This window comes from Moschus berezovskii, chromosome 2 (assembly GCF_049115385.1).
Source record: "Moschus berezovskii isolate FMDL1 chromosome 2, NW_MosBer_1.0, whole genome shotgun sequence".
Taxonomy (NCBI): domain Eukaryota; kingdom Metazoa; phylum Chordata; class Mammalia; order Artiodactyla; family Moschidae; genus Moschus; species Moschus berezovskii.
In genome coordinates this window covers 119,544,010-119,557,744 of record NC_142461.1, presented here as the reverse complement: position 1 = coordinate 119,557,744, position 13,735 = coordinate 119,544,010, and the positions used below count along the sequence as shown (strand labels likewise).

At 39.5% G+C, this 13,735-nt stretch overlaps 1 protein-coding gene across 3 annotated transcripts; it reads right to left on the bottom strand.

Moving 5' to 3' along the window:
- Window positions 1-3,345: 3,345 nt before the first annotated feature.
- On the bottom strand, window positions 3,346-12,872 carry HNRNPA3 (heterogeneous nuclear ribonucleoprotein A3). 3 transcript variants are annotated; one of them, XM_055398753.2, is made up of 11 exons: window positions 12,715-12,872; window positions 10,650-10,772; window positions 10,412-10,558; window positions 10,121-10,331; window positions 9,699-9,788; window positions 9,522-9,617; window positions 9,351-9,431; window positions 8,849-8,992; window positions 7,903-8,025; window positions 7,736-7,806; window positions 3,346-4,929 (listed from the first exon to the last, which is right to left on the bottom strand). In XM_055398753.2, the coding sequence occupies exons 1-10, from the start codon at window positions 12,784-12,786 to the stop codon at window positions 7,754-7,756; spliced, it is 1,140 nt and encodes a 379-aa protein (XP_055254728.1). In that variant the 5' UTR covers window positions 12,787-12,872; the 3' UTR covers window positions 3,346-4,929; window positions 7,736-7,753. The 3 variants fall into 3 exon arrangements, with proteins under 3 accessions (XP_055254728.1, XP_055254727.1, XP_055254729.1); XM_055398752.2 differs by lacking the exon at window positions 3,346-4,929 and adding an exon at window positions 5,668-7,641; XM_055398754.2 differs by lacking the exon at window positions 3,346-4,929 and adding an exon at window positions 5,668-7,641 and having other exon boundaries at window positions 8,852-8,992.
- Between the last annotated feature and the right edge of the window lie 863 nt (window positions 12,873-13,735).

Sequence of the window (13,735 nt, the reverse complement as noted above, 5' to 3'; positions counted from 1 at the left end):
CAGGCAGGTTATTCAGAGTCCTAGCAATATCCGTTGAGAGCAAGACAGGTCTACGTGCCCTAGAGCCAGGTTGCCTGGGCTGCTGCCATTTTTCCAAGAATGACTTCCAGTGAGGCAAAGCACGCTGCTTACTCATCTGTAAATCAGGGATAAATATGCAGTGAATTTACTCCATAAAATAAATATGGAGCCTAACTAATAGCAAGCATAGATTTCTTTGGCCCTACATTAGCAAGAGAAAGGAACTAGTCGAAGTAGCTTAGGAAGAATTTGACTCAGATGATGGGAAAGTTCAGAGATGGAAAACGACTAAGGGTTGATCTAGGCATTCAAATGTAGACTGCTGGGGGACTTTCCTGGCGGTCCAGATGGTAAAGAATCCACCTGCAATGTAAGACACTCATTCTAAAGGAGATCAATCCTGGATGTTCATTGGAGGGACTGATGCTATACTTTGGCCACCTCATGCGACGAGTTGACTCACTGGAAAAGACTCTGATGCTGGGAAAGGTTGGGGGCGGGAGAAGGGGAAGACCGAGAATGAGATGGCTGGATGGCATCACCAACTCTGTGGGCATGAGTTTGAGTGTACTCCGGGGGTTGGTGATGGACAGGGAGGCCTGGCGTGCTGTGATTCATGGGGTCGCGGAGAGTCGGACACGACTGAGCGACTGAACTGAACTGAGTTCCCTTGAGAAGGGACTGGCTATCCCTCCAGTATCCTTGCCTGGGAATACCTATAAACAGGAGGTGAGGTGTAGTCCATGAGGTCACAAAAAAGTCGACACAGCTTAGTGACTATGTGACCAAAAATTCCTTCCCACAATGGTACTTAGATGCCTGGAAGATACCCCTTTCCCAACCTCAAGACAATCTTATCTTGTACCCTTAAATAAAATATTGGGCGAGGATGATGGCAACAATCTTATCAGTAGCCACCATCTGGAGCACCTGGAATTAACTTTAGCATCTACTAAACCACCCCCACCCCCAAACACACACAAGGGGGAAGAACACTCTACTAGCATGACAGCAGATACTTTCACTCCCATTCATTCTGAGTTAGTCATATTTGGAAATACTTTACAACCAATCACATTTCAGTACCCAAGAATTACTAAGTACTATACATACTGCATTACATAGAACCAGAATTTTAAAATCTAACAAATTCTAAGTGACCTGTGACTAACAGATTTCATCTCGATGAAGATTTGAAATATATTTGTCACTACTCAGATTTTTAAACTTGGTTTTCCTGATTGTTAAGCCTTAAACTCAGTTCCTAATTTCAAAATGTGTACCAATGCCTTTCACATTAAGGTATAGCAAGCATTCTATTAGAAACCTTAATTTCATAATCCATTTGTTGTGTAGAATTCTTGCAAGATTTCTCCTGAAGCCTGTGGAGTGGCCCCTCAAAGTACCTTAAACTTACATACCCATTCTCAGAACATACACAAAATATTCTCAAAGATATTACTAGGTCAATTCCAGCTTTTTAACACAACTGGGGAAAATTTAGACCACAAGAACTTTGATTCTACATGGAGGGGAAAACCTCCCATTAGCATTAATTTTGTCACCCTCTAAAAAAATACCACCTTTAGGAACCATGAACAGGTAACTAGCTTTCCGTTCCGTTCTTTATCAGATTTAACCTTCAGACTTACTAGATCATTAGATTACTGTTGCCAAGTATCTTAAAATGCCACTTATCCACAACTTCAAGGTTAAACTCAGCACTAGGCTTATTTGATGCCTAGAGCAGGTACTGCCGAGCCAAACGTAATCCTTGATAACCATTTTCAAAGTTAAGATTTAATTCTACATAGTGGATGTAAACAAAATCATTCTAAGGGGTCCACAACCATCACCAAACTGCCAAAGGGAGCATGGCATATGAAGAAACCCCTAATAACTTGATCATGGTCACAAAACTATTTGAAAACTCCTGACTGCATATTTTCCAATACTTAATGAATAAAGGGTGTTAAGACAACTGAGATTAAATGCAAATAACCTGTCCAGAGTACTTCTGATGCAGTTAACTCAAACTTTGTTCATAGAACAGACTAGTTCAACAATGTATTTTTTAAGTGAAAATTATATGTATCCTACTTTTCAGATACAGCTAACATGATACAATCTGTAATCCTTGTGATGGATGTGCTGAAATTTTACCATTTCTCATCAAGCTGTCCACATCCTTGTACGTAACATTACTCACATTACCAATAAATTTAAAAACAGTACAGATAAATCCGTTATTTCCCAAGCTTTCAGAGTTATGCCAGGCAAACACAGATTAATGCACCCTTGCCCCTACCTGACTGAAAAAGCAGTAAGCAAAAAGGGGTATTTTACACCTACTACTTGACTCTTCCCCCAACCCTTCGTACTTCATACTCGGTTCCAACTTCAATTAACCTAATGTATTAACTGGATCCCACTTTTAATAGGAGAATCCAATTTGTCTTGACTGAACATTTTGCATTTTCATTCTGAGAAAATAGCTTAACAACTCAAGCATTAAACTCAATTTATAACCTACAGCTTCACAGAATACAAAACCACTGCCATTATTGTATCAAAGCAATTACTGAATAAGAGCAAAATGTGTCAAAACCCTGTTAACAGCCCAAAATCCTCAAGATGGTGTCAATTCACAAAGCATTTAACTTTTAAGCTATCAATGCAAAGAGCCTAAAATAAGTGTTTTTTCCCAACCCTTCAATGAAAAAATGCTCAATTGCCTTTCTCAAGGTTAAGAAACCAAATACTTTTGGCTTCCCTGGTGGTCCAGTGGTTAAGAATCTACCTTGCAATTGGGGGAGGACGGACACACAGGTTTGATCCCTGGTTGAGTAAGATCCCACGTGCCAGAGAAACCAAGCCTGTGCCACAACTACTGAGCCCTTGAGAGCCTGTTTCTCAAGATTAGAAGCCCTCATACCACTAGAGTAGCTAGCCCCATTAGAGCAACTAAAGAATGCCCACTACACAAGACTTGGCATACCCAAAAATAAAAAACCCAAATACTTATAATACCTTCTAACATCTGGAATCCTCTCTCCTCTAAATTGCTTATTCACAGATCTGCTTAACTAAAATTTTTCTCCAAGGAAAGTTGATTCACTCCTCACCAATCACCTGAATTATCACTCAAAATCCTTAAGTGGCAGTAAAACTTGCACACCTATTCCTCATGTTTTCCACTGACTAGACTCTACCTTTAACTGATAATGTGAAGGCTCATTCCAGGTTTCCTTTTTTACTTATTAGTAATGTCCACCTATTCACCACTGAAGTCATATGAACATTGTGAAGTGACAAAACAACACACACATTTCTAAAAATATTTTAATGAAAAAGTTCTTTCTGTAAACATTTCATTATACTACAAATAAAACATTTGAATCCGTTACAGACCACCTCTTAAAGTCTTATAAATCAGAGTAGAACATTGAGATTTAAAAGAAACCTTGAATACTTGATGTAGGCTAACAACCCTTCCATTACCCCTGCACATTAGCATGCTTACTCACTACTTTGTGACAATTATTGGAATTCCAAGAGATACTGGCATTAGAAATATTTCAAATTGTGACTTACATAATTAGAACTCTTAAAACCAATTTTATTTCAACTGTTCAACAAATGGTCCTTTTTACCAAATTTTCTTTAGGACATGAGTGTAAATTGATTTTTAGAAGAAATGTAGTGTGGAAAGCTGTAACCTAGGAGTTTTGACAAGGTTTGCCTTGACCATCTCTTGTTTACTGGTGTTATGAGTTAAGAGCATCATATTTTTCAGAAATGACAGTGGAACTACATTTAAATAAAATCACTTTATTTCATAAAATCGATGGACTGGAAAAGAACAATGCCTTGCCTTTAGAAAAAATGTTTCATTACCTTAGGAAATTCGCGTCATTAAAAACCATGTTGTAAAGAAAATGATTAAAAAGGCTATTTACCTTATTTAACACTTCTATGACGTGCAGAAACTCAGCCCTGTTTTAGTCAGAGACCCAACCAGCCATTCTCTGAAAATAAATCTGTGGCAAACTAACTACTCTTGTTTATATATAAGAACTTGACTTATAATTTAGAAACTAGTTTTAACGGTCTGTCCCCTCCCCCTAGTGTTATTTTTAAAAAGTGAATTAACACCAAATCTCAAATTTTAACAAGCCCTTTTGGGGCAGCAATAATAGCCCTTATGAACAATCAGCATCTGACTTTATGTAGCAATGGAGTAATATTTTTTAGTAACTATTCTTTGGGAAAGGTTGTCTTTTAGAAAGTAGTTTTAGTTTATCTGGGGCCCCACTACTTCTGGTTAACAGGTCAACAACAAAACCAAAAGAGAACCAAAAGTTTATCCTATTAGTCCAAATAATTCCCTGAAGTCATATGCAAGAGTATTTTTATGTATGAGGCCACTTGAATGAAGACCATTTTTAGATCTGTATGATTTGACAGTTTTGAAAGTTCATTCCAGATGTTTTTTTTTTTCCCCCTAGAATGAGGATTGGAAGTGTAATGCTTGTGTTACAAGTCATGCTTGTTACAAAAAGTCTTTAAAAAATCTGGTCACTCTCTCGCCAAAAATTGACTTTATCCTAAAGACACCAACAATGAATTGTTCATATCTGACTCAAGATCAACACTCATGGTTTTTGCAGAGAAAATCTTAAAACTGTTTAAAATGTGTTGGATGTGATTCCTTAAGACAAAGCTTTCAGCTGAACAAGTTTGCCAATGTATCTGATAGTTTTAAAATATGTACTGTAAATTTATGGGAAAACAAATGGTGTCATCAGGCTTTACTGTGAGCTACAAACCTTACCCAGCCAGAAACCTTCGTATTTAAGATGGTAGGAAAGACATTCCTCATTTAGGCAAGAAGGGCTCTCATTCAACCTGCAAATCAAAAAAATTACTCTTACCTTGCTTTACAAAAAATTACTCTTTAATTAGTGAAAAAATTCAAATTCAAACCTTACCTAATGCTTATTGCCCTTCCTCGCAGGTCTAAATGCTAGACCTAGTGACTGTGGCCAACTATCTCTCATTGGTGTTCCAAAAGGCGAAGAGCTCCTTCCTGCTAGACCTTCTTCGATATTTCAGTTGTAATAAGCAGATTTAACTAGCTTTTGGAAAGTTGCTCACTATCACCATAGTATTTTTATGCCTTCACTTCTCTGTAGTTGAAGCTCTTGCTGCTGCCTTGTCATTCTTTATTTATGCTGACTTGTCCATACTCAAAATGCTGCTGAAGTCCTGTCTTAGTGAGTCTCGTTTGATCCACACCGTGCTTAAAAAGCACCTTAGGTCCTTTAAAGCTGGTTATATCGCTCTCCTCATGGCTTAACTTTTCCACACTGTTCACAAGAACTAAGCTAACAATACAACTTATAAACAGGTCACATACACAGATTTCACCTGCTTATAGGTTGCAAACATCAACTTACTGACAGTATTTTCACTATAAAACTAGTTCCAGAACATAGAAAGTTTTGTTAACAGTACAATTAACCTCATATGTCATTAAAGGATACTGTCAAGGTTGTGTCAAAACAATTTCACAAACATAAAACAGGAAATGTTAACCTCCCCCATTCCTTCAACCTTTATTATATGAATAAAAAAAAACCTTGAGACAATTTAGCTTAATTTTAATAAAATGTTTCCCAAGCATTATTTTGACCAGATACCCAGATTTAAGTTATGAACATTGACAGTGTCCATTTATATAACCACACTTTTAAGTTGTTAAAGACTTAACCATTTGCTAATAATTAGCCTATTTTCTACACTGCTTATTCACATATGTCCATTAACAAATGGAATGTTGTCTGTTACATTTATTGGTTTGTGAGTGTTTTCTGAAAAACTGCAGTGTCTGTGAAGACCAATTTCCATGCTGGCATGCATCCAAATATTAATGCACAGAGGCACAGAATTAGAGCAACGAGAGCATAGTCAAACACTAGCACGCCCCATCCCCCCTTTATTGCTTGTTTTGCTTAGTACTTCTTAAAACAAAAATAAGAATCTCGAATTCAACGTTCAACTGCCAAAGAAACAACAACAATAGGGCACATACTCAGGGCTTGAATGAAATTGTAAACACTAGCTGGCGCATAACAGTAGACATTGATTTTTATATATATATATATGTGACCTTGTTATCTAAAACTCTTTTCAACAAGGATCTTCCAAACAAATTGTAAACTCATACCAACATGATTTAGGTTCAAGCATACACATGAATAACAGTGTGTTCTTTGGGATTTTTTAAGTGAGTACAAGTGAGTACAAGCTGACTATTCAAATTTGAATTCAGGTCTTGGGGAAGTGAAGAGCTTTTTTGTACTAAGCAACTGTGCTGCAAGTCTACTGCAGTTAAGTATCTGGGATGATTTCCATCTAGACTATCCTTGGTTTTCACCCAGTAAAATGCAGAGGGTACAAACAGGAAAGCATGCCAGCCAGTTAAGGGTTCAACAATGCATGGTTTTTATTCCCTTGCTCTGAGAGCTTGTATCAAAAAAATATATATTAAACCAAGGAAAATAACTGAAGATTTACGGGCCTCTTGTGCTTTAAAAAGGAAAAAAAAGTAGCCACTAATTTGCTCAGATACAGCAGGCTTAGTGGTCTTGTATTTTCAACATTTTAAGAATGTTTCCTAAGGTAGGAGGAAAGGGGAAACATTCACTACCCCTTCCCAAAATTTAAACATAGGGCAGTAGACATTCTTTACACCCAAATAAAACTATGGCAGCAGTTCACTTGTGACCAAGGTGAATGTAGAATGGAGATGTTCTAAACACAGCTAGGACTCTCAGCAAAGCTAATACACTAAAATCATGATTACATTTTGAAAGAAAATGCACAAAAACCAAATAGAAACTTTGAGATTTTTCATTTGAAGGTAAATCTTAATGCTATTAAATTCACAAATATGCTAATTTAAATACCCAATTCTATTATCTAAAACACACATTGCAAACATACAAATATCTATTCTCTCCACATGTCAGAGCCATTCATTTCATGGTTTGGAAATGGGGAGAATAGATTCCCCTTAAACTGCAAGTCAGCAGGTGTTTCTTTACAGTTAACTTTAGCAAAATTCATACAAAATAGTAATTAACAATGATCTTCTTTACTTGTTAACTCACAAGGAAACACCTTCAAAACTGCATTTTGTTAAAGTTTCTGTACTAAAATGTAGAAAAACTGAACTACACAAATATTGAAAAGTTAAAAATTCCTTAATTTTTTATTCCTGGTACCACTACCACAATTTACAGGGCAATATACCTGATGTAATGAAAAGAAAAAGAAAAAGACAAAGCTACAACAGATAAAAGACCTCAGGAATGTACATCTAATTGACACTACATTGCATTAATCAATAGCTGCACTTTTTGCAAACTGTGGCTATGACAGTCCTGAACAAGAAGGGTTTCCTGTTTAAGCTGCAGTAACTTTTCTGACTATGGATCATCGTTCCTTCTGTGGCAGATTTTTACAGTTCCTCTAACGCATTTGGGACGACTGTCTCAAAGTAACCTGCAGCTTTCCTGACAACTCCTCGCTCTCTCTCCTGCTAAGAACTGTAGCCTGTTGAATAATACAGGATAAAAAAATTATTACACTCAGTGAACAATTCCACATATTCTTTTATCATCATTATAAAAACTTAAAAGATACCTACCCTTTTCTTCTGAGTTTTTTAGAACCTTCTGCTACCATATCCACCACTTCCACCACCAGATCCATAACCACCTAGAAATACACATAAAAAGATTATAAAGAAATATACATACATTTTTAACTTAAAAGGCAATATAGAATTTTACTAGGAAAAAAAAAATTATTTACCACCATAGGGACTGCCCGAGCTTCTTCCACCAAAACTACCCCCTTTCATGGGTCCATAATTTGATTGCTGTTGTCCACTATAATTTCCAAAATCATTATAGTTTCCACCACCACCATAGTTACCTGAAATTACAAAGATTTTATTTGTGGCTGACCTACAGAAGTTCTCTTCCTTGTTTTTAATGCATACATGCACTGCATTATCTTTCGACAAGCACAGCACCATCCTGACACACACAATCCTTTGAGATTTCACAGAACTATCAAACTCTTTCCACCAGAAAGATCTCATTCATACACAGGAGAGGACTAGAGAGTGAAAATTGGCTCAAGAGACTAGACAGCTACCATAGTCTTCATATTAGATGCTAAACTCTGGCATTCTCTACTTCACAACACTAAACACCATAAAATCTGACCCATTCACTGTCGCTGATACAGTGTAACTTCTAAGTCATTGATAAAAGGCATTTCAAATTGACTATTAGGAAAAACCTGTTGTTGATACAGCAATACAATTCAAAATTGAATACATTCATAACAGAGTTCTTTAAAGTATCATGGAGTATGGAGTAATGATGCAGACAAACTTAAGAGTCTGAAACACTGCTGACATATTTTTAATCACCTAAATCCTGATAACACCTATTCAACATGTCTGCATATTCAGTTTATAGTTACCATCTGTCCAGCTTAAAAGTGCCTAAAGTAAAAATCCAGGCAACAAACATTACTGTTAAATGTCCCATTTCAATATGGAGAACACGTGAATACATCTTGCAAATTTAATAAATCACAGCAATGTAAGAAAATTCAGCTTAACTTTACACTATTTGAGTATTTTCTATTATAAAATGTGAAATTTGACCTGTTTTAACATTTTCCTAGAATGGCTGTAGTGAACTATAAAAACAATATTGAATACTTAAAACAAGTGAAAGCCTACCACCTCCAAAATTTCCTCCTTCATTGTAACCATCGTATCCTCCACCACCGCCACCATATCCACCACCTTGGTTTCCATATCCTGGTCCGCCACCACCATAACCTCCTCTACTACTATAACCAGGACCACCGCCATAGTTGCCACCTGGAAAAACAAATTGGGTTTTTAGACAAAAACAAATGTACAGTCAAGTTATAGAATGCCAGTTTACTGTGCTTTTAGGCCCCAGGAAAACGGGCCGATTAACACACTAAAACCTGGTGATACCTGGTTAATAGAGCAGCTGCAATCTGGGCTATTAACCACAAACATGAAAGCTTAAATCTTTTGATAATTCCACCTCAATTATCAGTACAATAAATCTTATCCACCAAAAAGAACAACATTATATCTTAAGGGGAAAAAAGGTCTAGTCTTCTATAGTATTAATTTAGAAGCATACTTTATAAGTCATACAAAAATATAGAAAATAAAGTCGAAAATCAAACATTACAAAACTTACCATCACCTCCAAATCCATTATATCCACCATCACCTCCTCCATAACTCCCTCTGCTGCCACCACCTCCACCACCATAGCCTCCTTAAAAAAAGAAGGTGTGAATTAAATGTATATTCAATTTACTAATAAATTTTAGGTAGACATGTTCTCAGAAATAAGATAACATCATACCTCTTCCACCAAAGTTTCCACCACGGCCAAAGTTACCTCCACCACCTCCAAAGTTTCCTCCACGACCCATAAAGTTGCCAGATCCACCTCCACGACCTTGAACACAGGCAAGAAAGTTCTTTAAGAAACTTACCATCATAACTTAAGTCTATTTCGCATGCATATGATACTACTCACCTCTTTGTGATCCAGCAGACTGCATCTCTTGTTTAGAAAGAGCCTTTTTCACTTCACAATTATGCCCATTAATAGTGTGGTATTTCTGAACTAAAATTTTTTTTAATCAAACAAACAAAGAAAAGTTACTTGATGTTTTTGGAAAAGCACATATAAATGATATCCTTTATTGCTATACAACTTATTAAAACATCATCAAAAGTGTAGTGACTTCTGAGTGGGGTTGAGTGTTCTGGGATGTGAATCACATTTACTGATCCAGATGCTGGTTACAGGTGGAGCCACTTCATGAAAACTGAACCATATACTTTTCTATGCTATTTTATGCACAATACAAACTTATAAGCAATTTAGCAAGTTTAGAATAGAACAAATCATTTCTGCTTTCTCATTCAAGTTCTTGCCTTCAAATTGCTACTTACCAACAATTTTATCAACTGTATCATGATCATCAAAAGTTACAAAAGCAAATCCTCTCTTTTTCCCACTCTGCCTGTCTTCCATAACTTCTATGGTTTCAATCTTGCCATACTTTTCAAAGTAATCTCTCAAATTATATTCTTCTGTATCTTCTTTAATACCACCAACAAAAATTTTCTTCACTGTTAGATGGGCACCAGGCTTTACAGAATCCTACAAATAAAAAATATGTAAGTAAAAAAAACTCAAATTTTTACAATTTCACATCATACAACATGGTATTATTAAAATACCTCTCTAGAAACAGCTCTCTTTGGTTCCACTACACGCCCATCAACCTTGTGTGGTCGAGCACACATTGCTGCATCCACTTCTTCAACACAAGAATAAGTCACAAAACCAAAACCCCTGGAACGTTTTGTTTGGGGGTCTCTCATCACCTACAAAATAAAAATTTTAAAGCACTGAAACACACCTCCACAGGTCCTCTGCCCGCTTTTGAGAAACTTTTTTGTTATTTTAATAACTTACCACACAATCTGTAAGTGTGCCCCATTTCTCAAAATGTTCTCTTAAACTATCATCTGTAGTTTCAAAGCTCAGACCACCAATAAACAGCTTTCTCAACTGCTCTGGTTCCTTGGGATCATGACCCTGAGGAAAGAAACCATACATTTCATTTCGTTTAGTAGTTAAATGCAAAGAAAAATGCACAAGACTTTTAATCTCCTACAGATAACAAATTCCTGTACCATTATCACTTTGTCCAGTTAAAACACTAGAGTAGAATCACACACATCGATTGATTTACAGGAACCCAAACACCAAAAAAACCTATAACCAAACTCTGAAACGCCAACATCACTTCAAAACTAAACTGAAGCCCAAGAGAATTCCAGATTCAAAAGTCCCGTAATTTTGAGCTACAACTACAAATTCCTGAGGGTAGATTATTTTTGAAGTGGCTACTGAGAAACCACTTTCTAAGACATTAGTGTTGTGAATTCAGTATTTTATCTATACCATTTCTTTTCCTAACTTCCCTCCTGACTCTACACCTCCCAAAGCATTTAATTTTAAACCACAAAACCGTGAAGCACAACTAATGCGTGACAAACTTAAAAGGGAAATTGACCACTTTCAAGCAAATAAAGATGTTGAAATATTTCTCAATGAAAGACGAAACCAGCATTCCCTCTCCCCAAAAAGCCTCCCTCATAAAAATTTCCTATTTGCACTCCTACCACATGCCCAAAATATCAAAACCAACCAGTTTTGGACTTATGTTAAGTACAGTATTCGATATAGTTTGACAAGAAAGGAGCCCAACAAAACAAAAATTTGAGATTAACAGAAAATCAACATATGGCCTGAATTGTTTTACATTTCAACTAGGTCTTTAATAAATTACGAACAGCCACTTAATACACATATGCATTAAGATATCGTTCATCAAAAGTGCTTAAATACATTACATTCTAAGGTCTTCCTGTGTCTTCTAAAAGTAGAGACGCTAAGGCATTTAATATGAAGAGGCTGTCACATGCTAGGAAAAAATGTTAAATGATTAATAGCCTAAAGCATTAACTCACTTAATTTCACCTTTTCAAGGCCCAGTTAAATGCATCTAATTGACGACAACGCAAAGTTTACAAAAGAAACAACTAGAACCCACATGAAATTTTTTCAAATAAATGAAAAATTCGACTCTGGTTGCAGGCCAGGAAAACAAATTTCCAAGAAAGTACCAGAGCCGACCCATCAGAGAATTAAAAAATGTGAAGACCAGAAAATTTTCAAACTCATATTTTACAACCACACTCAAATTTCGAGATAGAATACTTCATCCACATGGCGCCAAGTTACGTGAATACTAAGTACTTTAGAAAAAAATTGCAGCTCAATAAGTACTTTAAAACAGAAAACCAGAAGGAAAAACAAATTCGTGTTTTCAACCGAGTGCTGCAAAGTACAAAACGAGACATAAAATTCTCCACTGAGAGATCTGTGAGGCGTAGAAACGCGTCGGGAGAAATCACCGAGAGCACCAGGCCCCAAGCTTCGAGGCCGTCTGCGGCATTCGCCGCTGGGCCGCCTCCGCCCTCTTGCTTCCAATCCCACGCTCTCTCCCGCGGCGGAGCCAGGCGGCGGCCATTGCGTGCCACTGCGCCATTTCGTAACGCGGCAGCGGATCAATGTCAGTACGGCCTCCGCCCGCCTGCTCGCTCGCCCGGATGTGCCTGCTCGTCCGCTCCCCTCCCCCACCGCCTCCTCCCAACCGCTCCCGCCGAGGCCCGCCATGCCGCCCTCGGCCTCGCACTCGAGGCCGCGCGGCCAGCGGGCCGGCGCCCCTCCCGAAGGCTCCCCAGCCACACCGCGCCTCCAGGGGCCCATTTGTGCAGCCCAGGGAGCCGGCACGGCTGGCGAGAAGCCCCGAGGAGGGCTCCGAGGCCCGCTCCCCTCCCCCTCCCGGCGCCCATCTCCGCGCAGAGCGCGGGACGGCCGACCCGGTCCACCCGGCCTCCCCGCTCCCACCGAGCCAGGCCCCCCACCTTGCCGGCCACTACCCAGCAACCCCCCGCTCTCCCCCTAATACCTCCTCCCCCCGGCGGCGGCGGCGACGGCCGGAGTCGGGCTGGGGGCGACCGGGCGGCGGTTTTACCTCCATTTTGAGACCGGACTCGCCTCTTCCAACTCGAGTTCAATATGGGACCGAGAGGAAGAGGCGGAGCCAGCCGTCACGTGACGCACTTTCCGCGCGCCGCCGGCCTGGTGGGGGAGGGGCGAACCGGGAAGGGGCGTGGCCACCTGGGCGCGAAGAGGGACTAGAAGAGCGGATTGGCGGGCAGAGGATGGAGGCGTGGCAGGCCCCGGGAGCGCGCTCGCCTCGCCAACTTCCAGTGCGGCACCGCCCTGGCCACTGTTCGCGCCCGGGCGGCTACGAGGACGTCAGCTGGGATTTGGCCAATGGCATGCGCCCACGTCGGGAGAACGCCTCGTGACCGCGCGTCACTGGGGAAAAAGGCCTGTTTCCCTTTCTTCTCGCGCCCCGTTCCCCTCCCCCACGTAGGCCTATTAGGTTTCTATTAGCAGATTCATTTCATTCCCGTGCTTAAATAAAACCACGTTTTTTCTTCTTGTGATTTAGAGTGGTAAGAAAGCCCTCTCCGCCCCTCGGCGTCTCCTCGTACGTTTCCAAGTGCCAAGGCCTGGTGTCCATGACTGCCACGCCCACTGTGAGGGCCCGCACTGAAAATCCCTGTCACACGAACACACGTGAATCATGGGCAAGATATCTTGGAAAGACTGCAAAACGCGGTTGACACCGTGGAATTTCACCCTTAAAGAGCAGAAGCAAGACTGGTGGAGGGTGACTTCGCTGGTGGTCTGGTAGTTAGGACTTGGTGCTTACACCGCAGGGGGCGGGGGAGGGGTGGTCCATCCCTGGTTGGAGACCTAAGATTCCACCCACATGCCCAGCGGTGAGACCGAAAGATTAAATAAATAAAGTGAAAATGAGGAGGAAAGCGTCTAAAAAAACTATTTTAAAAAAGAGTGTTAAAAAGAAGATTATATATATGTGCTACCCCATGGTCTGTAGCCCGCCAGGCTCCTCT

Excerpts from the sequence above, each read along its gene's own strand:
- HNRNPA3 (XM_055398753.2), bottom strand. The coding sequence starts at position 12,786 with ATGGAGGTAAAACCGCCGCCCGGTCGCCCCCAGCCCGACTCCGGCCGT. Across the intron at positions 10,773-12,714 it reads GCCGCCGCCGGGGGGAGGAG|GGTCATGATCCCAAGGAACC; the intron begins GTATTAGGGGGA and ends TTCTTTCCTCAG. Across the intron at positions 8,026-8,848 it reads AGGAGGAAATTTTGGAGGTG|GTAACTATGGTGGTGGTGGA; the intron begins GTAGGCTTTCAC and ends TTGTAATTTCAG.